This window comes from Dermacentor andersoni, chromosome 11 (genome assembly GCF_023375885.2).
Source record: "Dermacentor andersoni chromosome 11, qqDerAnde1_hic_scaffold, whole genome shotgun sequence".
In the NCBI taxonomy this organism is placed as follows: Eukaryota; Metazoa; Arthropoda; class Arachnida; order Ixodida; family Ixodidae; genus Dermacentor; species Dermacentor andersoni.
In genome coordinates this window covers 82,584,360-82,610,697 of record NC_092824.1, presented here as the reverse complement: position 1 = coordinate 82,610,697, position 26,338 = coordinate 82,584,360, and the positions used below count along the sequence as shown (strand labels likewise).

At 46.8% G+C, this 26,338-nt stretch overlaps 1 protein-coding gene across 2 annotated transcripts in view; it reads left to right on the top strand.

Moving 5' to 3' along the window:
- LOC126517943 (uncharacterized) overlaps positions 1–26,338 on the top strand; it is a 162,307-nt gene that overhangs the window by 22,539 nt on the left and 113,430 nt on the right. For both annotated transcript variants that reach the window (XM_050167765.3, XM_055064436.2), the window contains exon 2: positions 20,335–20,412. In XM_050167765.3, coding sequence (XP_050023722.1) covers positions 20,335–20,412 — 78 coding nt within the window. The remainder of the gene's footprint in view (positions 1–20,334; positions 20,413–26,338) is intronic.

Here is a 26,338-nt window from a genome sequence, read left to right as displayed (position 1 = left end):
AAACTACGGTTCTCGGGTTTTGGAAAGAGAAATCGCTTCATTATGTGCCCCATCAGTGGGGGCACAGGAACGTTTACGTTCTGCGATACGGACTCACGAGGTCTGGCATAAAGTACGAACGTCTCTGACGCGGGACGCGGTACTTTGAAAGCAAAACAGTTGTGAGAGCAAAGCAAAGCACCCACCCCGGCCGATAGGCCGGCAATGATCGTCGCCTGGTTCGTTCAATGTTTGTTCTTGATCGGCCGTGGAGTAGCTTTCACGAACGGAATGGTCGCGAACCGATGTCTTTTTTTTTTTTTTGCCTTGTAATGTTTGACTTCGTGGCCTCGTTATTATAATGCAGTGCTACTTTCCTAAAAAAAAGAAAAAGAAAGTGCTAGTGCTGGCATTGTATGTTTTTTCCTTGACCTGACAAGGTGACTTTACTCAGTCAGGAACCAAACATCATTTATCACTGAACACACTTTCTAGACCATGTCACAGTGACAGTTTAGTGTAAAATAAACTGTATTGACAACTCACTGGTCAAATAGAGAGATAAAGAGAGCGGTTCAGAGGATCAGCCAATCCATCTGTGAACCAATAAACAGACAGACGTAACAACTATTTGGGCAGTCAGGTGCGCGACTAATCGACACCTCACGTCTTTTAACATAACAGGTTCGGTACAGAGAACGCAAAAGTAAACGCGACTTTTTATTCGTAAATATATTTATCTATAAAATGAACCAGAACTGGTGATAGATGGAGAGAGCGGAATAAAAGAAACAGGCTAACAAAATTTACGCGCGGAGCATCGTCTTGGCCAATTCAACTAAACAGGGTATCCTCGTTTTCCCCACACAACATGCACCAACCTGAATTTTGACGTAACTCGTCAAACGATGTACAGTGCATGAACATGAACATTTTCACAACACTGCATGACGCGCAGGATGAAACTAAAGGCAATCGTAGGCATCACATTTGGCTATACATCACTTAGTTAACGGTTTAACAAATATAAAAAAACCGAGGAAGCCATGAACACAGTCACCGGGGTTGCGGCCGATTCCCCGTGACAACGCTATCACGTCAGTTACCGCAATCACATCAACTGCGTCAAGTTACCCTCATGGAGGATTCCACGTAACAAATAGGCTAGACGTTTGAGTTTTCTCATGTTCCTACTATCGTTCGCGTGAAGCTTTAAACGTGTAGTGCTAACCCGCCTCAAGATGTATGCGGATTCAGACGTGGAATCCAGAATCCTGTGAAGATCATTGGGCATTTACTGAAAATCAAAATATAAGTCAACAAAATCCAAGCCAGCGTCCTTCCTGTCCCGTCGTCTTTTCTTCGTTCTTCTACGGTGTTTATTTTTCGTCTGAAGCGCTGCTTGAAATGTCAAACTTCTAACTAGCTCAGCTGCATGCATTAATTACACCAACGCAAATTATGCGTTTACCGTAGGGCGAGGAAATACAGACCATTTAGACGAGCACGATAAAACATTTGATCTGTGTATCAAATCCAAGCCTCTTCCACAGCTGTGGCATGGTGGACGCGCCACGCAATCAGTTACGTTGTGTTTTATCTTTTCACAGCGAAGCAGTTAAGGGCTACTTTCCCCACTATCGTGTCCGCGTGTAGAAAAAAATCCGTAAGATAGTGCAATGCCGGGTCGACCCGTGGCGGAGGTGACGCAGGCGTTCAGCACTCCCCGTACGTGGGCTGGGCTGATCCCAAACATAGTGCAATACCGGCCGACCCGCGGGGAAGTGAATCAAGCGTTAAACACTCTCCATACGTGAGCCGATCCCAAAGATAGTGCAATACCGAGCCGACCCGCGGCGGAGGTGCAGTTAGTCATGAAGGGTCCCACATACAAAGCTTCGCTGGTCATCCTTCTTCACAGAGTGTAAGGGCACTGAGTTTTTTTTGTCTTCCCACAACAACAGCTAATATGTACTTCGCAAAGATGCCCATTTACTCACAGTCTACAACGACAGCACTTCTAAAGAAAGAAAGATATCAGATGATTTCTACAGATTGAGGCACCTGGATAGAGAACTCGAACTTTGCGCACATATCATGTGTAGTGCGTGCGCACGTGAGGTTTCTAAGAAAGAGATGGTGAACTTAGAACGATCAAAATTAAATTCGAAACGGAGCCGGTTCCTTTTGAGCGCAATCAGCGCCGAAGCTCGAGAGGCTCGTGAATCTATCGCGTCATCACTCCATATCCTCCAGCTCTGAAACACTTCGTTGACGGGGAAAGCAAGCGCCGCGACGTGCTTCCTTGCGAGCGTCTCCAGAGATGCGCTGCGTGAGAGGCGAGGAATGACCACGACGCGTCTGGTATCATCCTGCAGCGCTCTCTTCTTGCCTACTTCAACGTGTGTGTTCCATGAGAGCAGGTACTCTTACAGTGTGCCCGTTTCGTGTTCTTGCGTGAAAAAAAACAAGAAAACAATGCGCCTGAGACAAACGGATGCTCGCAGTCAGTGGCGTCGAGAGGCACATATGCACGTGTTTGTGCGCGGCGGAAGCACGTGCTTCGAGCTCCACGCGGACTCCCCTGTTTACCCATCGATCGGCGAGGGCATGCTAAAGCGCCTGCGCACCCCTTCCACGTCTCGGTCGGTTCGATCTAGCCGTGATATCCGCACGCACACCGCTCAGCTGACTGTGCGAGAGGAACCACGAGAATGCGAGCGCACTACGTCAGGTGATCCGTACGGCCACTGAAGCGAGCTTGTGGAGCAATGCCTGCGCGGCTTCCGGGTGTGCGCGTATGCTGCTTCACGGCACGACGTCGAGAAGATGCGGTGGCGCTCGCAGCGATTCCCGCCTAAAGTCTTCCCGCCCGATGTCCACCCGCCACCGAGGCTTAGGCTGCAGTTGCGCGGGCAATAAGCTGCGCATTTTTTTTCTACTTGCTCGGACATTTGGTATGTGCCCATGCTTGGCCAATCGCCCAGAACGGATGACACAGGGAGTGTGCACATGGCGAAGAGTAAACTGCCTTAACAGTTGCTGCCAGTGCAGAGCCGAACGGTAGAATACAGACTGATAGTCTAAGGGGTGTACTGCCTTTTTTCGTTACTTGTTGTTTTAGTCGGAGATAATCAGTGTCCCTTCCGTGCCCGTGTTTTTTTCGCGCACTGCGACTGCTTCTACTCACATAATGAACCACCACGATAACGTGCGAAGGAACTTCGGTATTCGCCTTAATACCAGCGTTCGTAACGCTGTTTAGTTCTGTAAATTTTTTTTTGCGTGTTTGCACCGTCATGCAGTCTTTGATTCACTTCGACCACGGGCACCGCGTTGCAGCTGTATTGAATGCAACCTCACTTCTGCACCTTTTGGTGTCAAAACGTGCACTTACGACGGCCTTGGCTGAGACGATGAGAAGTGCGATTACATAATAGCACTAAATTACAATCAAGTGCGCGGCATAAAACAGGATTGCATAAGTCTTTTCATTGGCACCTTTCTCTCTTTATTTTTTTGTAGTTGTGTTTATCGCTCGGTTTTAGTTAGCCCATCTTTCACTGCTACTAAAAGAAAAATATAATGGTGGAGAAGAAGTTAGATTTCATTACACTATAAATAAAGAAACAAACGACAACAAAAGAATAAAACAAGAAGGAAACGGAGTAGGAGGATAAAAAAAAGAAAGGTTATGAACAAGTGGGTGAGGAGGAACCGCTGAAGGGGAACTTGATAATGCCACTTTTTAGAATCTACACATGGCTCCAAGAGCTATGAAAGGACGGTACAACTTATGAAAAAAAAAACAGCAATAAAGAAGCAAGAGGGGAGCATAAGTGGCAAATTAAAAGGGAGATGATGGCCGAAGAAAAAAAGGAAATTTCTAACAAAAATATGCGCTACCACAACGTATAGCCGTAGACCCGCGCTAATTCACTTTGTTTTTGAAGCTCTAAAGCACAAGTTTCATTCTTGTTACAGAAAATAAAAAACGGTTGAAGGTAGCTAAGCACCTCCTCCTCAAGTGAAACTTTTAAGGGAAAAGAAGTGAAATAAAAGGAAAGACAAATCTCACGAGAAAGCCTCATGCGCAACTTGTGAGAGCTTTCCCGCTTTTCGAATTCTGTCATTTTCTTTTCGCCCATCGGGAACGCTTTTTCTCCGTGGCTTTTCATCATGTACGTCAAAGAGTCTCGCAAAACTACAACAACAGCCACACCTTTTCTCCAACCTCCCAATCCTCCCGACTTGCCGTTTTAAATGAGGAGAAAACTCCCCAACACCTAACTCCACGCGTCCACCTCCCTTCCTCTCCCTTTTCTTTCTCCGCTATTCATACATGTCTTTTCTATTTCGAAAAAAAAAAGAATAAACGCAATATTTCCCCGTCACTTCTTAGGGCAGTCCACCACGCAATCTCGTCGCTCCGTTTCCCACTTGCCTTCTGCGCCACTTTCACTTTTTTTTTTATCATCCTCTAGTTTTTTTTTAAAGCTTCCCCATCGAGTGTGCGTGTCTTGCGGAGGCAAAGTCACCGCTCAACGGCAGACATAGGCGAGTGGCGGGCGCGCTCGAGCGGTTGTTTTAAATATTTATTTCCACTCCTCCCTCGTTTCCTTTCTACGAAACAGTGGCGCAGGCAACGGGGCTGCCGGCTCTCAAGGGCAGCAGGAGCGGTACACTCACAGCGCTTCTCCCCCCCCCTTTTTTTTTTCTTTTTACAAACGAGACAAACACCCACGAGCGTTCTCCCTTGCCGCCGCTCTTCAACACACGCACGCACGCTCGCCACCACCACCACTCGGTTCAGGGCACGGACGGACGGACGGACCGAGTCCGCCCCGCCGTCCGTGCGCCAGAAAGTGGGCGACGTCGTCGACGAACCCCTCTTTATGCAAGAGTACGGTGCACGCGGCCGATGTGCGGGGATAGAGCGAAGCAGCGACAGTAGTGCAACGTTGCTATGTCCATTACCGTTTGCGTACGTTCTTCGGGAACAACCCACCCCCCCTCCCCCTTCCTTTATGCAAGAGTACGGCGCACGCGGCCGGTGTGCGGTGATAGAGCGAAAGAGCGACACTAGTACCGCGTTTCTCTGTCCATAACTGTTTGTAGAAGTTCCCTTCTTTCTTCTCTTTCGGGGTTTTTGGGGAGCGTCGGGAGAGGTACGGCGCTGGAAAGAGGGAGGGAGGGAGATGAAAGGGGGAACCCACTGCTACGCGCAGCCATCGCTGCCGCTGGCGCGCGCGCGCGGAGCGCAGATCGGCGCGCGGTTGGCTTCGGTGCTGCTGCCGCCGCCTCGAAGCTAGTTGCGGGTACCGGGGGTTCGGGAGCGTGGGGCGATGGGGCTGTAGGGAAGGGAAGGGAGGGATACGGGGAAAGGAGGGGAGCGGGGAGTTAGGAAAGAAGCGCGCGCGCGCGCCTTGCACGCGATGCGCGTCGCCATGGCGACGCGCAAACACAGGCTGACTCAGCAGCTGCCGCTTCTCAGGGGCCTTTTTTTTCTCTCTCCTCCACACCTCGACAGTGCGCTCTCGTTCCTTCATTTCCACGTCGCCTCACTCTCTCTCTCTCTCGCTCGCTTCGTCATTCACCCCTTTCCCGTCTTTTATAAGCCCTACAACAGCGCATATCTCTCCTTCGCGCTATTCGCTTTAATGGATCCCTCCTCCTCTTACACCCCTTCAGCCTCTTCTTGAGGGTTTTCTTGAAGGCGGGCTTTCTGCCTGTCGTTTATTTATTAGTATTTTTGTTATGCGCGTTTTTCGGGTGGGCATTTTCTCTTCCGTGACGCCTATGCGTGCTGCTGCAGAAATGTGCTCCCGGGATAACGCTTCTTGACACGCCTAACCATACGCGTTTTCCCTGTTGTCGTCGGGGCGAAGGCTGCATTTGTGTTATATGAGCGAAACGTGCCGGAATTCATTTTCGCGAATGTGATAACGATGCGAAGTGTTTAACTGACGCACATAATTGTAATGGACGAAGTCGTCGGATTCGTTTTTCTTCTTGTTCTCCAATCTTCCCTGTGTATTTCTTAACAATGGTTTCTGTTAACTTTGCTTTTTTCCCATCGTCCCTCGTGCTTAGTTCTGTGAAAGAAAATAAAAAATATACAGCATCGCATTTTCCAAACATAAGGTAGTGCTGAAATTGAATTATTTAGGTCTCACTTTGGCGGCAGTCGGGGAAAGAGGGTCTTCAAAGCGTTTTTTATAGTAGATTGACATTAACTGGAGTATTAACCGACGTTCTTTAGGAGGAAGTCATCACTTCTGAAATTTCAAATTTAGAATGGTGTTATTTACGGCTTGAGCGACAACCGGGTATACTGCAGAGGAAGAAAGCAACGCCGATTTTGAGAATAGCATGGGCCGAGGTGGCACGTGTCTATATATATATATATATATATATATATATATATATATATATATATATATATATATATTCATTATTCTTCTAGTTCACTCAACATATTACCAACAAAGGCAACTCGTCGATGCTTTTGCCTGCGAAGTTTTAACAACAGCCTAATAAGGAACCTTCTGGGGAGTATCCTTCCCTGGTTCGGCTCCCTCGTCATTGCAAGGACACACAGTAAGCTCCCGTTTCAGCGTAATCGCCTTATAGGAAATATCGCTTTATTCGAAGCTTATCTGCTTTTGTTCTCGCTGTAGTTGCGCGTAGCTTAGACCAGTTCATAGCGATCCGCACGGTACTCGTGCATGTCATACACAGTGCCTGCATGCTTTTTTTTCCTTATCTGAACAGACAGAAAGTGCTGTCAAAGCCACTCTGCGTCTCGGTAAGGTGACTGTATCACGTGATGGTAAGTGACAAATGAGGCAGCCGCTCACGGACGTCAGCAAAATTTGTCTAACATCACTAGTTGCTTTGCGAACGTGTCGGTAGGTCTCTGCCGCTTACGCGCCCCAGAGCCAGCACACGAAGCCCACAGTTTTAGGCTGTAAAAAAGGTCTTCACCAGTTTGCCTGCGATGAACAGCAGTACGATTAACTTGTCCCAGTGCCTTTGGGATTCTTAAGATTTTACTGCATTTTCATAAGGTACCACTTCTATGCAAGAACGCGAGGAGCGAACACTGTACAGTGGCGACGTTGGTCGATGTGGGAGCATGTACGTAGCTTTTTTTGTTATTATGTTTTTTTGGAGATGTCGCCTTTAATTGGCGCCGGCTACTCCTTTTCACATAGGGATTTAAAAAAGAAGAATGAATCACTTAGAATTGTGAAATCAGAACAACACAAATACCGGTAACATAAGTACACTAATGTCACGCTATAAAACTGAAAGACAATTGCATATCATAAAAACACAAAGTCTAGCTACGTAGGTAGACTAATGCAACACTAAAACTGAAAGTCAACTCAGAGACGCAGCAACACAAAGTCTAGTCACATTATGTGGACTAAAGTAAACACAAAGTCCGGTCACTTACCTATAGACTAAAATAAGGGCACATACTAAATGAAGGATTAAGTTCTGAAGTACGTAGCTTAATGCACATTGTGCTAGACAGTCAGAGGCGAGTGAGGCGCCGTCACTTCCTTTTTAGGTGTGAAATCGGAATCAGTTGCGCTTAAGACGATGGAACAAAGGAAATCAAACAAATTTCCGTTTCTGTATCCGCCCTGTCAAAAATAACACATACATGATTTATAATGCATCTCACGATAATACAAAATTGATTTGTAAAATGCATGTTGAGAAACTCTCCTATGACCATGTGGAATACTACGAACTTTTATGCAGGATTCTGTATGATCGTACGGGTTCATTCGATATTTCACGGTGACGAAGCACACACTTTAGTTGATTTCTCGAATAGGGCGAGAGCGGTTGTGAGCATAAAACGCTACGGCAGTATAGTTAACGCGCATTCGTGGCCCTTAAAATTGCACAGAGAGCATTCACTACGAATTTTTGGCCCGGTGTCTGCTATACACCTCGCATGGCGCCCATGGTTTAAACAATGTTCAAATGCCTTCCGTGCGGCTTTCGCCTTCATTTACGAGCTCTTAATCCCACGCGACGTCCTGGCAATCGTGCATCGTGCTGAACCTATGCCTCATGAGACGATGCCTGCGACGATGCCTCGTGAGCGAGTGGTCCCTAGTTGGACACACGAGCCGGCTGACGGTGCAGAATTGTATTCACTTTACTTTGTCATCTTATGGTTTACGAGAAACGGCGCATAGCGACACTTAGCGAGGTCGTAGAAACGGCGGGAACGCTGTGAAAGACCAGCTAAACCTTACTGGCCATCGGCGAACTGCTGCAGAAAATTTTGTTGGTCTTTACCTCCGCCATTTCATGCTTTGAAGGAGAAGGAAAGCGGACACGTGTATTCAGCATGCAAGCATCGCGCTCCAATAAACGAAAGCGCGTTTGTCCCTATGCAGCAGCATAACTTCGTTTAGACGTTATTTGCCGACAATTAGGACGCGTAGTGCTTTTATTCTAAAGTATACGGCTTACTCTCTGGTTCCAATCACTGCCGCTCTGTTATAGACTTACACTGGGTTGCGCTCAGACGTGGTTGCACCCCACGGTTACGTGTACCACAGTGCCGCAAGCGCACCTACACTCCGTGCGGCTAAATTTATACCTTCGCCGACGAATGACTCCTCCGACTCGTTCAGGGCAACGTACACGCGTTCCCAGCGTGCGTCCCGCGTATACGAACGTCAGCTCCCTGGACGTTCGCGTCTATCCTCAGAAATGTCGCGACGCCGCTTGCACCTCGACTACAGGGGCCGCAGCAAGTTGCGGCTCGTGTTAGATTCCCCGATGCCCCAGGGTTGGGGGGGGGGGGGGGGGGGCGACTGCAGCGCACATACGTCTTTGTGCGCTGCACCGTCGCCTTGGGAGCCGGGGTATCGCCGGAGCGGCTCCGAGACAAAGAGGATTAAAGAACAAAGAAAGGTAAAAGAACAGAGCGCGCGGGACAGCGAGCCATCGCCGGTGGCGTGAGGAACCGTTTCTGGAGGGCTGAAATAGCGTCGACCTACTGCTGCTGCCGGCCGCTGGCTGACCGGCAGTGCCGGTGCGCGTTTCGTGATCCGGCCCCCTCTCACGCCATGTCCGAGAGGGCGCGCACTGGCGGCAACTCACTCGGTACGGATACGAGCGAGAGTGTATATGCGGAGACGGGCCGAGTTGCGCCTCGCAGAGTGCGCGCTTCCCGGTGAAGCGCGGACGCCCGCGTTGCACGCGCCGGCGATTGTGCGTCGGTTTCGTCTTCACACCGCGCAGCAGGACGCGGAAAGGAGGCACCCGGATTCTCGCAGCACGTGCGCGCTGTTGTTGCTTACTGACGGTGCATGCATTATTTGGCTGGTACTCTCAGAATGCCCCGAGAGAAAGAGAGAGAGCGAGGTGCTCATTCTTTCTTTCTTTCTTTCTTTCTTTCTTTCTTTCTTTCTTTCTTTCTTTCTTTCTTTCTTTCTTTCTTTCTTCCGTCTAGCATATCGAGGAGGGCGACATAAAAACCGCAAGGGGACTGTTTTTACAGCCCTCAAGCTCCGAACAACGCATGTAAAAAAAAAAAGAAAAAGATAATGACGCCGCATGCAACTACTCACAAGATTAACGCCACAGAACATGCAAATAATGAATCCTTAAACTTGCAAAGTGTACTTTCGATATTTATTAACCAGAACAAAGCAATGGAAACAACAGCAACATAACGTTGCAAGTTTGATAACGGTTCTAACACTTAAAAGTAACGAATTCGCAGGACGTCAACAGAAAGTATGTATATGAGCACTCATATATACCAATATAAACATAGAGAATTACTTAACAAATGAAGCAGTGAAATTGGACAGTCTAAATGACGTAACATCCATACCCAACATAAGGCTCTTCATTGAATCTTAAGGAAACATGCCGGCACGCTCTAGGCACGCCTGCCGGCGTGACGAGCATGTCATTGCAGGTCGGTTTCATGAAAAGTGAAGTGATAGGAACAGTGCACGTGAGGGAGCTCGTGTAGTGCTACTAAGGTCGTGGAAAAACAGCTTTGAAGCTGTATTAGAATAAGCGGGTCATTTAGCGGTAATCAGGTCTCACTGTACCCATGAGACGACCTGCGAGATGACTTGTCGAGTATGCCGTAAATGATTTAAATCTCGGAGACGAGGTCATCGTCGAGTCCACTGTCTCACATTAGTAAAAGTGGAAGCTTGATATGAATGAATGATTTCACTGTGATACTTGCCTGGCTCTTTTTATATTTGATGCAATCGCTCGCTTTTGAGCCCGCAGCGCCGCTGGAGTCCAACAGTTAGTAAGGGGATAGGCGCATTGATTGGTTAGCCAGCGTTGTTGCAGAGACGTGCGGCGTGTTCGTAGATGCATGCGTTTACGAACGTAGAAAGAGACAAGCACAGCTCTTGCATGTGTCCACTCCTGTATTAGTACACGTATTTACGAATTTGATGCCTGTACAACACCAATACAAGAATTATGGATTGAATTCGTTTCGCAAGAACATTGAGCGCTACCTTATGATACATATTAGCTAGACTGATGAAGTGGTATGGCGGCACTCATCGTAACTTCGCGGAATCATCTGACGATCTTGAGAGGGAGCGATTGTCTTCCACTCGGAGAGCAGCGCGTGGCTACAAAGGAACCGCGACCTATAGCTTCGACTGCGCAGCTTTCGTTATGAGAAACCGTTACGAGATTTTAAACTTTCGTTGTTGTTGTAGCCATTGTGATACTCTCTCGTGGATGTTAATAATTCCCGTTCATGAAACTTCCTTCGCCTTATCTGCGGAACTGAAGCTCGTGTTCACAAAAACCTCTCACGCTAGAATTGTTCTTAGAAAAAATTTCAGCCAATCTTAATGCTGGACATGTCACTAGCTAAGGCAGCCGGCCAATGGAAAAGAGCACTTTCGAGCGAACGGCTTTGGGAATTAGGCCCCTGATTTGCTCATCAGACCCTCCAATTTTTGGATTGAAATGTGAAGTGTTTTCGGGAAAGAAGATGATATAGCTTCATGTGGTCGTATGAGCCAGTGAAAGATTTTGCCAAGGGAGGAGAAATTGCGTACTAATTAATCTGGGGCGCACTCCCTATGAAATGCGCATCGGATTATGAGGGCGCCGTATAGTGGGGGACTCTGGATTAATTTTGGTCACCTGGGTGTTCCTTAACGCGCAGTCGCAGCAAAGCTGTCACGAGAGTTCTTTTTTTTTTATTCCGCCTTCATGAGAATTCGGCCGCCGTGTTTTGCAGTCGAACCCGTGTCCTCGTCCTCAGCGCCACAGCCACTCAGTCTCCGCAGCGGTTAAAATTGTCTGCTGAAACGTGTCTTAAAAAAGGTCCGCCCCAAAGCCACCTGGTCCCGAAAACGTAACCGGGTTAAAATTTAAGGTGGCGTTGAGTACCTAATTCATGCCTAACAAGAGCACAAGTGAACAACAGCAGTCATTCAAGTTTGCGTTTAAGTACAAGTACTAGGACAATTAGCAGTTTCCCGTTAGGCACTAAATATTGCAATTTTACGTTCATTATATTTCTTATCTTTATTTAAGTGTAGAGACGTGGCAAGGTCGGGCTACGTCAGGGCCGGCTAACCCGAAATCCCAGGTTCGTTCCTCAAGCAACAATGAAAAAAAGGAAAATAATAAAAAAAAATATCCAAAGGCATGATGCGCATACGAGAACATGCTCACAGTGAATGTCTCTACGGGCACCAGCACCGAAAGCAGTCCAGTAACTAAAGGACGTCCGGCCACCTACTACACAGGAGTGAAAGAGCGTACACAAGTATTTGATTATACGTCAACAACAACAACAACAACAACAACAACAACAACAACAACAACAACAACAACAACAACAACAACAACAACAACAACAACAACAACGACGACGACGACGACGACGACGACGACGACGACGACGACGACGACGACGACGACGTGAAGAGCATGAACGACGTGAAGAGCAAGAACGACGTGAAGAGCAAGAACGACGTGAAGAGCAAGCACGACGTGTAGAGCAAGCACGACGTGAAGAGCAAGAACGACGTGAAGAGCAAGAACGACGTGAACAAGAACGACGTGACGACCAAGAACGACGTGAAGAGCAAGAACGACGTGAAGAGCAAGAACGACGTGAACAACAAGAACGATGTGAACAAGAACCGGATGCACAAGATTAGGCACGATACGTTGCGACATTGCTGTCACAAGCACGTAACGCGACGCAAAAGGTAGCCCGATACTTCTAGTCACTATAGTTACTGCTGTGTTCCCCATAAGGTGCACAGACAACACATACCACAGGTTCATGGTCCCACAGGGAACACATATAGTGTATAACGTTACTCCTCGCTTCGTCACCGTCGTCTTCCTGCAGCGAATAAACGAACTATCGTTTAGGTGTAGGCATGGCACATTGTTAGGGGCGTGGCTCGAGCACGGCGCAGCGTCGGAGAATGACGTCCAGTGCTAGAGCATTTCGGAAACAAGAGAAAATAGATAGTTAGAAAAAAGAAGACAGCGTTGCCCTATGGTTGGAGTGGATAGTGTTCATGGCATAATCAATGACAAGACAACGATTTAGTGGGCAGTAACTCTGCTCCGCGAATCGAAAAAAAAAAGAAAAAGACAGCCGGGAGTTCCGCCGGCAATGTCTCATTTGTATCTGCACCATCATTAGGGATCCGGTGGAGACGGTTTCTCGTGACATTGTAACGTAGCCCGCCGTGTTGGCGTAGTGCTGTTACTAGCGTCTGCTGCTCCAGATTGCTTCCTATGTAATCAATCGCGGTACTGCACAGACTCCTTGAGGCATACGTGTATGGGAGCCATTACGTAGTAGGAGAGGCGGAATTAAATATGTACAGTGCTCTGATTTGTTAACAGAAACATGCGCTCGCGTGGCCGGCAGTACAGCATTCGCGGTATGCTTGTGAACGCCTAGTTTTCATCCAGAGTGATGTCATTTTGTTTCTTACAATGATCAAATTTACATACAGAGTAAGGACATCTGCATCGGTTATTGTATCGCGCAAGTTTTTTGCGACATGCTTTTGCCTGCTATTGCCCGAGAGATAACTCAGGCCTTTGACGATGCAAAGGTGTTTAGTATATTTACGTTCTTAGAACGTTACAGCGTTCTAGTGATTGTGTAAGCTAACCCTTATCGGATGGCCACTTACATATGTTTCGACCTGAGCCTGTCCTTCTCTGAGCTACACAGCTGCCGGACGTACTGTCCATGCTTGCGCAAGGAGCTTTTGCCGTTTGGCTCTGCGCACAATAAACTTGTCAGGATGGCTATTGTCTCCATCTCTCTCTAGGTGGCGTTAGCAAAGTCTTGTTGTCACATGATGCAGGGAAGCTTTAACCATCACGTCACACTGCTACGTTTAGCCGGGTACCCTTGCTCGGTCGTGGTTGCAGTACCTGACACTGTCCTTCAGAATGGGAAGGGAACGCAGAAAGCCAAGCCGCTAGTGAACAAATGCCCACTGGTTATCCCGCATGCTCACAAAGCTGCTCATAACCTCGAGAAAGTGGCTAACGGGTACATGGTACCCATTATTTTCTTGGCACCACGGAAGCTGGCTTGTGCCAACGCATTTCAATATTACAGAAACTGCCTCGGTATAGGAAGAAGCATGATAAAATGGGGCCGTGGACTTCGTAAAGCCCTGTTGTCTTTTTCTTCAGGGTCCTCAATAACATAAGAGGTGTTGAAATATAACTGAATTGAATTGTATATTTAATATGTTGCCCGCGCGGTCGGCATTGTCTGTGAAACTCCGCGTACTTGCGGTAAGGTTTATATTGGCCAAACAGGCCGCTGTGCTAATGACAGAGGATGGGAGAACGAGGTTTCAATCAAGCTCAAGATTGCTGCACATTTGCCTATGCACTGTGGGCCCAGTACGTGTGAGCTAAGCTTTCCTGATATCCACACGCTCGGCAAAAGCAAAGATGCCTTGGTACGCGAGTTAATGGAGGCATGTTAGCATCAGAAAAACAACAAGAGATTCGTACCAGCGATGTGTTGCTGAGGCTGTGGCGGAATGGACATTAATTGTTTGCGTGTTTCTTACAATAACGCGTGCATTCGGACCATTCAGTTTATTGCTATCTGGTCTATTATCGTGCACGCTGGCGCCTTGCTTACGAAACGGCGACGTTCTTTTCTGTCTGGTCGTTTCCTTACTTATATCCGCGTCTTTTCCACCTCAAGAAGCACGAACCAGCTAGCCCAGCGACAGGTAGTGATACGCGATGTACTATCGAGCTGAATATTAGTCGCAACAAGGGAGCATGTTTCCCAAGGGGCTTCGCGACTGTGGCAGCGCGTTGCCACACGGAAAGTTGGCCAATTAGACGCCGTTGCAATTACCAGTAATAGGAGCCGGTTCACAAGCGTCTGTAGTTTCTTTTTAGTGAAAAGGAAAGCGGCTGGTGCATACCGTATTTTAACTCAAATTGATCTTGATAGATAGTACAGGACGATGGCCGGAACTCATTTGCGTATAGCTCGCAGAAAACACGTGCGAATCGGATTGACGGATTGGCTGAGCGACTCACCCTGCTGCACGCGGACATGTCCGAATTCGAAGAAGTCGCTTTGCAAGCGAATCGAACCGAGAGAGAGAGAGAGAGAGAGAGAGAGAGTTCGCAGAGCAAGTACGGAATGTCATCTAAGTGTCGTGCTTAATGCGTGAAATCGAACGACTGTGAGCGTGCAAAGTACGTCATACGCGTACATTACAACAGCATATTCTCTCGCGTATACTAGCTTCATGCGAAACGATCGGTCGTGTTTCACCGCTGAGAATGCTAGCAATGTTTGTCTCGCCGGACTCTTTTTTTCGAGCTGCGGAGCGCATCATTTAGTTGGCAGTCGTCCAAGAAGCGTTTGTATACCTACGACGTGCGCTGAAGTCAAACAATGGCTGTAGCCTACTCGCGCGCCGACCAAAGCCACTAGAAGCCATTGCATTTGCCTTCCCTGCAACGTCGGCTTAGGGACTTACGTATGCTCGGGGTTCGGGCTCGCTGTTCTCAAGCTCCTTGCCAGGCATGCTTTCTTTTCGAGGTTTGCTTCAGCACTTACCTGCCCGACGTGTGCTTATAATACTGAACTAAAAACGAACCAGGTACAGAAAGTTCTGGTTACGTGTTTCTTTGCACAGTCTCTTAATGTCTAAAAAAATAAGAAAAAAATCGGGAACGCGTTTTTACACGATGTGGCTCTGTTTCTTACGCTGTGTGCAATCCACAACACCGCCGACAAAATCCACGACCACACAAAGAATCGATTTAGGTTAGATATGAGCTAGAATTAAATGCTATTTTTTTGCAGTCACCTTAACGTTGTCAGCCAAAGCTGGTTGAATGAATGAGAAATAACATGGCAAGGTAAGCAGTAATTTGGGCTATAGTTTCATTGTGTGGTTTTTCATTAGTGGGAAAACCAACTTACTTTTTTACGAGACCGCGATCGTCGCAGTGACTTTTTGATTCATTCTCCTTGTGGTTTTCAACCAAATCATTTTCTACAAAGATCTCGTGGATGCTTTTTCTTGTTTTTTTTTTCACTCCGCATTTTTAATGTAAACTAACCCTTTCGAGAAGAAAGCCCAAAAGCTGTGCTGTTCGACTGATTGGCAAGTTGGGATCTTGGTTTCGGCGGCGCCGTACGAATGTAGGCATGAGAATAAAAAAAATGAAAAGAAAAATCCGCTCACGCGCTGAGATATTTGAGCTCTTCTAACAAGCCCTGGAGGTCCGATTTATATCACACTCTTCGTCTACCCCGTCTCCTATAACCTGTGGGGTACGCATAAGTGCGTCATCGTTTTTCTTTCTTCTTTTTTTTTGTGGACCGTTAACTCGCCAAGGTTTCCTTCCATCCACAAGTGGTTAACACCGGCGTGATTTCTTGAAGTACCTGAACACGCTAAAAACCTTTGAGGTGCGCACGTGACTGAAGTATGCACGCAGCGCGACTAGTGGAAAGGAGAGAGAAAGAGAAGCAAGGAAATGCAGGAAGTTTAACAAGACGCACGTCCGGTTTACTATCCTGCACAGGAAGGAGACATAGGGGATAGATAGATAGATAGATAGATAGATAGATAGATAGATAGATAGATAGATAGATAGATAGATAGATAGATAGATAGATAGATAGATAGATAGATAGATAGATAGATAGATAGATAGATAGATAGATAGGGAGAAAGAGCACTAGTTACGTGCACAGTTGAAAGATGCGTAGCAAGTTCTTAATCCATTGCGTAGACCTGTCGACTTCGAATAGTGTAATAATGCTGTCGTTGCTTTCTGCGGTATCGACGCGCACGGCTATGGTCCAAGAATCTTCGTTTCCGGAAAACGGCCGGCTTATGCACGCAAGGTGAAACGAAAAATGGATCCTTTTCAGTGCTCTTCACGGCGAAGCTGACGCAAAGGAAAGATCGTCGACCGCGCGCAGAGCGCACTGCAAAATAATTTGCACCCTTAAAAGTGATAAAGAGTGTAAGTATGTGTGTGCTTCAAACCCTTACGTTCCGAAGATTTACACCCAAGAGGGTGTAAGGGTCAAGTTATAGCCAGATTTATACCTTTTATCACCTTATTCACAAGAGGGTGTAAAGGTGTAGATTATAGGCACATTAATTTTTTTTTTCACTTTTCAGAGTCCACATTATTTATATTTCGGTTTCTCGCGTCCTCTCTTTCCCACTTCCGCTTAAAGTATGAAATGCACACACTTATATGGCGCCTCTTCAATGAAGGTATCATACGGTGGTACCGTACGTATTCCGAGATGCAAAATTCATTATTGTGCTCTTGCACATTTTCTGTCATGTTTCTTCAGTGGCCATGTGTTTGTCAGTGGCTACTTGGACTTGTCAGTCAAATGAACTTGTCAGTCTAATGAACTTGTCAGTCTAATGAACTTGTAAGTCTGAAAGTCAGGATAATTTCTTCTCTGAAAGCGACACTCCGACATATCGAAGCTCTGCGCATCTTGTAGCGTCATAACGTCAGTACGCTCACAGTGCGGCAGACACGAGCTCGTTTTGGACAGTACATTGTCGTCGGGCATTGTCCGCCGGTGGCTCACCCAGTTTAACGCCATTTCTCAGTTCGTAACTCCAAACTGTGCGCTGATTGACCGAGGGAGATTGAAAGAAAGAGAAAACTGAACGAAAGGCAGGGAGGCCAACTAGACGCAAGTCTCGGGTTTGCTACCCCATGCAAGGGAAATGGAGTTGGATCGTGAAAAGAAACGAAGAAAGCAGAGTCAACAATGAGGATTATGCTTTGTCCGGAGGGACACATCGAAACTACACCACCGCTCACTGATATCTCTCGATTGCAGAAGCTGCAGTAGTGCACGTATCGCTTCCAAGGGCTTGTGAGGCATGAGGCCACGGTCCAGTTACCTTTTTCTTTAACACCAATTACCTTTGCCGCCGTGAATGATCTTGTGCACCGGTTACATTGAAAAATTTCCTTGGAATCTTACTGTAGTGCAGACATGACGAAAAAAAAAAAAACGAGAAGTGCACATGGACACTCTTCTTGCGTCCTCGTGTTGGTTGCGCTGCACTAGTGTAGTGCTCCAAGATGGCACGCTAACAACTCCTCATCGCAATTCCATAGTTGACTCCGAAGCTCACGTTCGGAGCACCTATGTCGTTCACTTGCTGATGCATCTAAAGCACATTCACAGCTCAAAAACGCAGGCCTACTGTCGGCTACCTAGGCAACCGTGTTTTCGTTTTCTCTAAAGGGGAAATGGCAAGAGGTAAAAACAAATGTAAATAGAGGTGGCGAGGATGTTACCACAAGAGAACCTCGATTTGCTATAATCATTCCACTGCCCTTCGCCCATTGTTTATTGCACGTCGCGGGTGTTGTTCTGGAGTCATTAAAATCCGCTCATTCGAATTTAATTCTCTTTGCCGCGGCGGCGTATGGGTCAGAGAGACGAAGCGTGTACCCCCCTCGGTGCTACACCCTTACAGTGCGTGTAAGTGCGTGCGCTGCTGAATCTCGTCCTTCTCGCGTGAGTGTGTGTTGTATATGCACGCCGTTTCCCGAGGCAACCGGTGGACAACGAAGTCGGGGCGGGCAGCCGGGCGCCTGCCTTGCTTCGCCCGATCCCGCTGTTCCCCGCCTGCTCCGTGACATGCAAGAAAGGGGAAGAGGTGGGAGGGTGGTGGGTAGGGGAGTCTGGACACGAAGCCCGTGTGTCCGTAGCCAGCGGTCCATGGCGGTATATGATGAGAGCACCGGGCGCACACAGCTTATCGGGGACCGTGGCCTGGGGCAAATCTCGGAGACCATCGTCTGGGGCTGGGGCATGTGAGCAAATCAGAGGTGACAAGATAGGCGAGTTCGGCGAGATAGATTAGATAGATAGGCGAGATAGATGAGGTCGACAGTGCGGTGGATCTTTAAAGTGCGCCCTGGGAGCATATACAACATCGAAGTAGTCATCCGGAGATTAACCGTAAGCACCTTGCTCGGAGCTTGCGTGTGTTGCAAAAACTATGTACTAATGCTAAAGCCTTTCTGCCTATTTTCTGACACGAAGTCAATTTTGTTTGATATCTAGAATTACTAGAGTTCACCAGCGGACGAATTTAGCTGGGGAGCCACTGTTCTCCTGATTCACATGCTCCCGAAATTTACTTGACGCAAGCGTTGATGTTTCTTCTTAAAGAAAAAATACAAATCGAGCATTCTGAAAGTGCGCCGGGATGCGGTACTACCTCTCAGCGATCGCGATTTGCCTTGCACTGAAGCGATAGCGAAAACTTTACATGATGACTGTCAACAAACGAAGCCATTATAACTTAGTGACAAGCAGTTGGCCGATTCCGTCACTTGTCATCGTTGACGTAATTGCATCCCAACTTTTCTAGTGTTGACGAGGGCCGTCAGTCACGCATACAACTGGAAAACAAAAAAGAAGAAGGAAGTAGACAGCTGCCTGCATTCCAAGGACGGCCTGCCGCGAAGACGATACAAGTCTAGCGAGGCAGCACCAGGGGCTGAAGACGTATTCACGAAAAGGCAAACGCATCTATGCTTTCCCGAGACAAGGTCTGCCCACGGAACGAAACGCCATTCCGAATCATCGTTGCTGTCGCGGCACTCAGGCATCCGCCTCTCTCTTATTAACGTCTCAGCAACGTTTTTTTTTTCCGCGCCGCGTGCTGACACAGTCGTAGCAAGCGCGGAAGTCGGGGCGCACAAGGAGACGTCAAGCGGGAACGCGAAGCCGCCATCGGCTCGGCTATCCGAAGACGGTGTCGCGCGGCTGTACACGTTGTCGTTGTGGAATGCAATGGCTCCTCGCAACAACGGCCTGGGCCACCTTGCACCCCCCAACCCCCCACTCTTGGCCTTCCGTTTAATACCAGTTGTCATCGCGTCCTCGGTTCTCGGCCGACATTTATTAATAATTGTGCCCCGGAGTTGCCGCGATTCCCGGCGGCGCACCTCTTCCCCACACCGCACCCTTCCCCCTTTTCCCCAATCCCACACCCAGCGAACTCCACCTTCACTTGCCGAACCTTTAAAGCTTCCTGAATCCTCCCTATTTCAGTGAATCTCGCCGCCACTTTGATTCATTGTGTGATCCCTGCTTTGATTACTTTTTTTGTACACGCTCTCTTCTGAGCTCCGACGCCACATCACTGCTGCCTGTGAGCGCTTCCCGATCAGTGTCGTTTTTTTCCCCTAACTATTAGTTTTTTCGTTCGTAAGCACAAAAATGCCGGACTCGAGGCGTCCGAGACTCCTAACGCCCTCTCTTGGTGGGCGTCTGCTCGGCTCTGCGTAACTGAATGGACTCCACAGTTAAAAATATATTGAATCTCTCAAAAAATTGCAGTTATTGATTAATATCTGATTGATATTTAAGAAAGAGACTGATTGCAGAACATTTTCGGAAATTTCGAGCACAATGGTAATAACGCTGTAGGTTCCTGAGCAGTTTGATTATTTCACTGACACCTCATTGAACGAACCAAACGGCTCAGAAATCTAGAACGTTATTACCACAGTGCTCAAACTTTCCGAAGATGTTACCACATGGGTCTATTGCAAGTATCGATCGAATTCTAATCATCGATGGCAGCGTTCTTTCGAGATATTCAATATTTTTTTAAACCACGGTGTCCATTCGGTTACGCATCGCCAAGCAGACGTACACCAAGAGAGGGCGCTACGCTTCTCGCCCGCCTCAATTCTCGCATTTCTAGGCGTAGTTTCCGATGCACCGCACTTATCATTTTCGTTCTTCTTCTTCTCCTCGTGCAGTGAAAATGAACGCTCAGAGCCCCAAGTTGGACGCCGCTTGCCCTGCTCGCACCAGCAGTTTGTACACAACACACTCAAGTGAGTTTTGGCCCGCCCCCTCACCTCGTTGCACTCTGCGCATGCGCATTTTATATGCCCCCTCTCTCCCCTTTCCCCCGTGCGTTGCATTATTGCCTCTTTTTTTGTGTTTCTTGTTCCATTCTTTATCCTGTTCAATTCTGTGCCCCTGCTGTTTCTACCTGCCGCGCTAAGAGTTTCGTGCAGTCACCGGTACGTTTCGTTATAGTGTACTATAGAGTAACTATTCTAAAATTCTATCACAAGGACATTATAGTTTAGTCAAGTGGTGACGTTGCGGCGTCTCTCAAAGGCGTTCGCGGTCATGTGCGACTGCGGAGCCCTCCCGCGGCTTCGCGTTTGGCTTGGAATGGATGTTTTTGTGTCTCTTACCGGCCCTTATCTTAAAGGCCAAATACCGAAAGCAAAGTCAAGGGTATGAGAAGTGCTCCCCTCACGTGGGCCCCACTGAGTTCCTGGGGCCTGCCCGAAATGCCAAACAACAGTGTATGACTAGCGCGTAGTGCTTGATTTATCTTGAAGTAAAAATAAATATAACAGTCACTGTAGCCCTGACGTGGCTGAGGTTGTTTTTGCTCACTTAACAAATATTACAAAGATGACACTCATCCCACTCCTAAAGGGTCCACCCCTAAAAGGACCGCCTAGCTGGTAATAAAACCGACATAAATGAAACGCCTATAGTTCATCGACAGAATAAAAGGAATGATAGGACGACTGGTCCATTGCGATGCAGTCTGAGTGCCTTAATGAGGCGTTTCAGTTGTAAATCGGTAGCGAAATAGTACGCGGATTACTACCTTAAGCAGTGAACCGTACTGTATACATTGTGGCAAAGACTCATATATTTCTGTGGAAAGTGTAAAAAAGATAGCTGTCGTCACAATCTTAAAATTTGATGCAGTTTTGCTAACGAAAACTATGGCGCTGTAATAAGCTCGGGGATCGACACCTTCATAATTCGCGTGGTCTATTGGTATGGTTAAGTTTTCGCAGTAGAAACAAAAGAGAATGGCCGTGCAACTGGCTTATAAGGTAAAATGCACAACGAAAATAGCCCAAGGTGGGCACTTATACAATACCAAATAGGCAGGTGTGCATTCTTTCAAACATATTTAGTGAAAGTAAAGTACTATAAATTGTATTAAATAAATAAAATAATAAAATTAAATGATAAATTAGATAAATGCTGCCTAGATATAAAGGGGTTAAGCACTTATCATTAAGTTCACAGGGCAGCGTTCGAGCGACTCTGTACATTTTTTATGCCAGTGAAAATACACAACCACTGAAAAATAAGGTGGTAGGCGATATTTGTACTATGCTCTAAGGTTGCTACAAGGTAAAAAAAAGTAACACAGTGGAGCTGCAATCAAGTTGCTGCGAGCTCATGACAGGTGTGGAGAAAGTCACATGATAGCAAATGCGCTTATACAGAGATAGACTAGCTCCCACAGAAATAGAATGTGAGGGTCAGCTTCAAGCATCCGACAGAGAAGCTAGGAGACGTGTTGCTTGCGAACGCAATCTTCACGTTCTTAATGTTCGTGCTTAGAGTATGGCTTTGCCTAGTTTATGGGCCTGCTATGTAATACCATCAAAATGAACACTCGAGGAGACGAAACACTGCATCATAATTAAAAAAATAATGAGAACGCTTGTTCTGAAGTGATATTCTCTGTGTTTAATGTAATAAAAAAAATTCAACGGATGCTCAGCGAGAGTGTTTCGGTGCTGGCCTATACAAGACGTTTTTTTTTTTTAGTATACTGAGAATTTTTAAAAATTTCTGTCTGGCAGGTAGCACAATTCAAATCCCTGAGCTGGATTTCTCGAAGAGGCGGACATTAGGTGCAGAGTAAATCTAAATGCATAATCTACTAAATAACAAATTTCACTAATCAAACTTTAAACTGGCTACCTTACCGGACTGACTGCAATTTACAAATTGTACCCGGTGGGTTCGCAAGGCCTTGGAAGGAATTGTGAGGACATGGCACCGGTTTGGAGCTACGCATCGTCAGAACTTGCGGTAAGATTGCACTGTTCCACCTAATTCTTTAACAAAATGACGTCTCATGCATTCAAGGGCAACAATAACTGGAAAGCCAATGTATTTCGTCGCATACTTTGGGAATGAATGTCTCGAACTTGGTATCCTTCTGAGAATTCTTTCCAAGTGGGTATGCTGTGCGAAGTCGCCGGCTACAATTCATAAATTTCAGTGTGTCGCGTAAAATAATTAGTTAAAGTTTAATAAACGAAATTAATTTTGTTATTTAGCCTATTGTGTATTTTGATTTCTCGTGTCCGTTTCTTCGAATAATCCACCTAGAGGAATATAATTGCGCTACCTGCCATAGCTAATTTTTAAAAATTCTGTATAGCACAGAAAAAACAAAGCACCTGCTATGTTGATGGCAATGCATGATATGACAGGGCTATAAAATTATTTATGGATGAGCTGCTGGTAACAGGCACTGCAAATGTAAACTCTGTTGGGGCAGAAGAGTAGGGTCGAAGAGCCTTGAATAAAGTTCCTGCGGAATAATTTCGTGGATGTTCGTACTTTTTCGTACTGTGGCAGCTCACTGCCTGCGAACGAAACTGTTATAAGGGGAACCACCTTGAGTTATAGATTTATAGATAAGTAATGATCGCGAGGTCAGCAAGCCAGAATTCTAAATATGCGGCTACAAAGGAATATACTTCCGAGGATATACCAAAGCAGACAGTAGAACTCAATCTAAGCCAAGCCAAATGCGAAGCTAATGTCGAAACCTGACGGATCAAAACATGTGATGGGCTGTCTTTTTATTGCTATTGCACGAAAAAGAAATCTAAATAAACTGCAGACGTGCGTGCAATAAAATTTTGTCAACACCGGCATGTATTACAAATTTATTGGCCACTGCTAGCGCCTCCAAGCATTTAAATGAAGGCTTTAAGGATGTACTGTCATGGACATATGCAATCTGAACGCAACAATTCAAAGCACGAACATCAAATGAATTCACTAGATTCGCTGATAAATTTCATTCAATGATGCCACTCACTTTTCCACTACAGTGAACGGGTACATGGCACATCCACTTTCTAGTATGCCACGGCCAACCACAGAAATTATTTTCTCTATTTCGTGCATGTACGTTCCGGTTGCAAACGCCCACGATAGTACTTTAATGTTGACAAGGTGACAAGTTGATAAAACATGGCGGACCTAAGGACCTAACTGATCTTACTTTTTAAATATGTTCACTGGATAGGAAAGTAGTAAAATTAGCTTATTTGATGAATCATTTTGTGTGTGTTAGAAAAAGCACCGTGCCATCGACGTATTATAAAACAATATTAAGGCAACGTGGTCGGTTGATGACAAGGATTTTGTAAGAACCCGCAACTTTGTGAATCGGAATTCGAATCCTTCGTCTCATGTCTCCATTACGCAGCGTATGATGCGAGAAAGAGGAGTATGTATAATAAGACGTCCTCGTAGGTATCGCCGTTCTGACACTGAGAAAAAAAAAAAAAAACGGTACAAGGTTTAACATAATTTATCAATGTTTATTGTTCTCAAGTTACGACTTACAGGTAAATTTTCAGGAAACCAGACTGGGAATAGATGACCCGAGCTACATAACCCTTGACAGACTAGCGAAAGCGTCATGATTATTTCTAAAGGGGGGAGCAAATAGTTCTTGGAACAAAAATGCAAGCAGCACAAATAAGAAACAAGGGCACTCAATTTTTCTATTTAATAAGCATGCGTTATGATTTTGTAATAAGAAAGAAAAGAAAGACACCTATTAGTGGGTTTTAGAGCGAGTTCAAAAACACAAGAAAAATGACAGCCTTCTTGAAATACTCTTCAAACAATACTGATAATACAGCTGCCTCGGCGCCGAAAGGTTAGACTCTTGTGTTAACACACTCGAGAACAGATTTAATGCCTCAGTATGACACTCATGCTACAGGTTTTGAGCCGATGCCTATCAGTTTTCAATTTTGAATTGGCGAGAGGAAACTGCTATTCTCTATTCGATACGCGTTTTCTGTGCGACCTCTGTTCAAGGCTCTGGCACTGCTATATCTGGCTAGAAGGCGCGCCACCATCTTACGTCCCTGGTGACTGCACGAAACTCTGCGGCCCCTCTGGTTGCTACTGCCGCTGCTGCCTGTGTGCACCGACTCGGCAGTTGCGTGCACACGAGAGGGCGTGAAAGCCCGCACGGATCACGACTTGGTAATCAGTCGAGACGGACTCGCTCCTTACCTTTTTTTTTCTTCGCAAAGAACGCCGACTGTAGGACGGAGGCCGACCCACGTAGAGCGCGTTGGTTTGGAACAGCGACCGGGATGTCGCCTGTTCACAAACGCAAAATGAATGCGCGAAATTAACTCCGCGTCGTCCTTTCGCCGAACTGATATGGAGTTCATTTGGGGCACATCTTAGAGGAAAATGGAATCAAAATAAGACCAGTTGTAAGTCTGTAGGACCGGACAGCCTCCCGTCCGACGAGAGGTTCTGACGATCATTACGACACGGGTCTTCTCTAGGGCCATTTCTCCCAAGATGAACCCACTTCAACTAGGCCGATCACTGGTCTTACTCATACATCCGGAGAAGCGTGACGTTATATACACGTTGCAGTTAGAGGCTCGGTCGCGCTTTCGATTTTGTAAGCGAGGCATTTGCTACAGTGCCACACGGAGTCTTCGTACGTCTTACTTTCGCACGCCTGAGTTTAGGGAGTTGCGTCCCGCAACAATGCACCTGCCATTGCGGCGAATTATGGCGTTTCACGTTTCTATCACGACCTTTGGCATCCTTGCCCATGTTTTTGCACTCTTTGGTAGCATTTCGAAGAAGTTTACAAAGCAAAAGCTAGACCTTGATTGATGAAAAAGCGTTGCGAGAAGCTTCGGATTAATTTTGTCCCACTACAGTAATAAGTTAGATCTAACCGCCCGTGTTATAGAACGTCCCTCCACTCAACGATCCACCTCGACTCGGGAAGTTGATGGCAGCGCCGCCTGTCAAGAGACGGCGTAACTGCTTTTCACTGACACCTCACGGCAATTCTCATGAAGCGTAGTGTCTTCAGCCGAGAGGTGGCGTCGGGCTCAACTCAGTGGAGTGGAGGAAGAGCTTCGAGTCGAGGATCATATGAAAATACGAAGGTAAGACGGAGCAAACGGGTGTTTAGGCTTCGTCGGTATGCGGCTGCAGAAACCGGACACTTCTACCCGCGCCGTTGGCATGAGGAGCTTCTGAAGCACGGAATAATGCCTGATAAGTCGCAGCAGCCAAATGTTTCGCAGGACGGACCGTGTACTCCATTTCACGGGTCGTTTACAGGGCTTCCGAAGGTACGAGCTGCACACAGGCAATATCCTTGCGCAACGAATACAGTTCCGAGCGCAACTGTCTAATAAATGGTAGGATTTGAGAGTTTTGTTTTTGCTTGGCACGTGATAACGTTGCAGCGATACGTGACATGCTGGGACATTTGTGCGTGCGCGTCGTATACCACGAACTCAGCAACCGCTGAACAGACGACGCGGCGCGGATGGAAACACATCTCGAGAGGCCTTCTCTATGGCTAGGAAGTCCTGCAGCTTCCACAGTGCCGCAAACGCCCTGTGAGATGGAGTATGAAGGCACGTGGTTTTAACTTCCCGGATGTTACTGTTTTTTCTTCTTCCGTTGCGCAGGAGCAGTGAAGCCTGCTGCGGTGTCAGGTCGTTCTGGCATTGATCTGAGCAGCGCTGTCGTACAAAGCGAATGCACAAACTTCACAAACAAAGGATTAGTATTAATGTGCTGTACCTGCGAATAATGACCGCTTCTTTTTTTCATTTCTCACGGGTTACGTAAACATTAGCGGTCGGCAATAAGCTTACGTGACGGCTTGTGAGGTTAGTC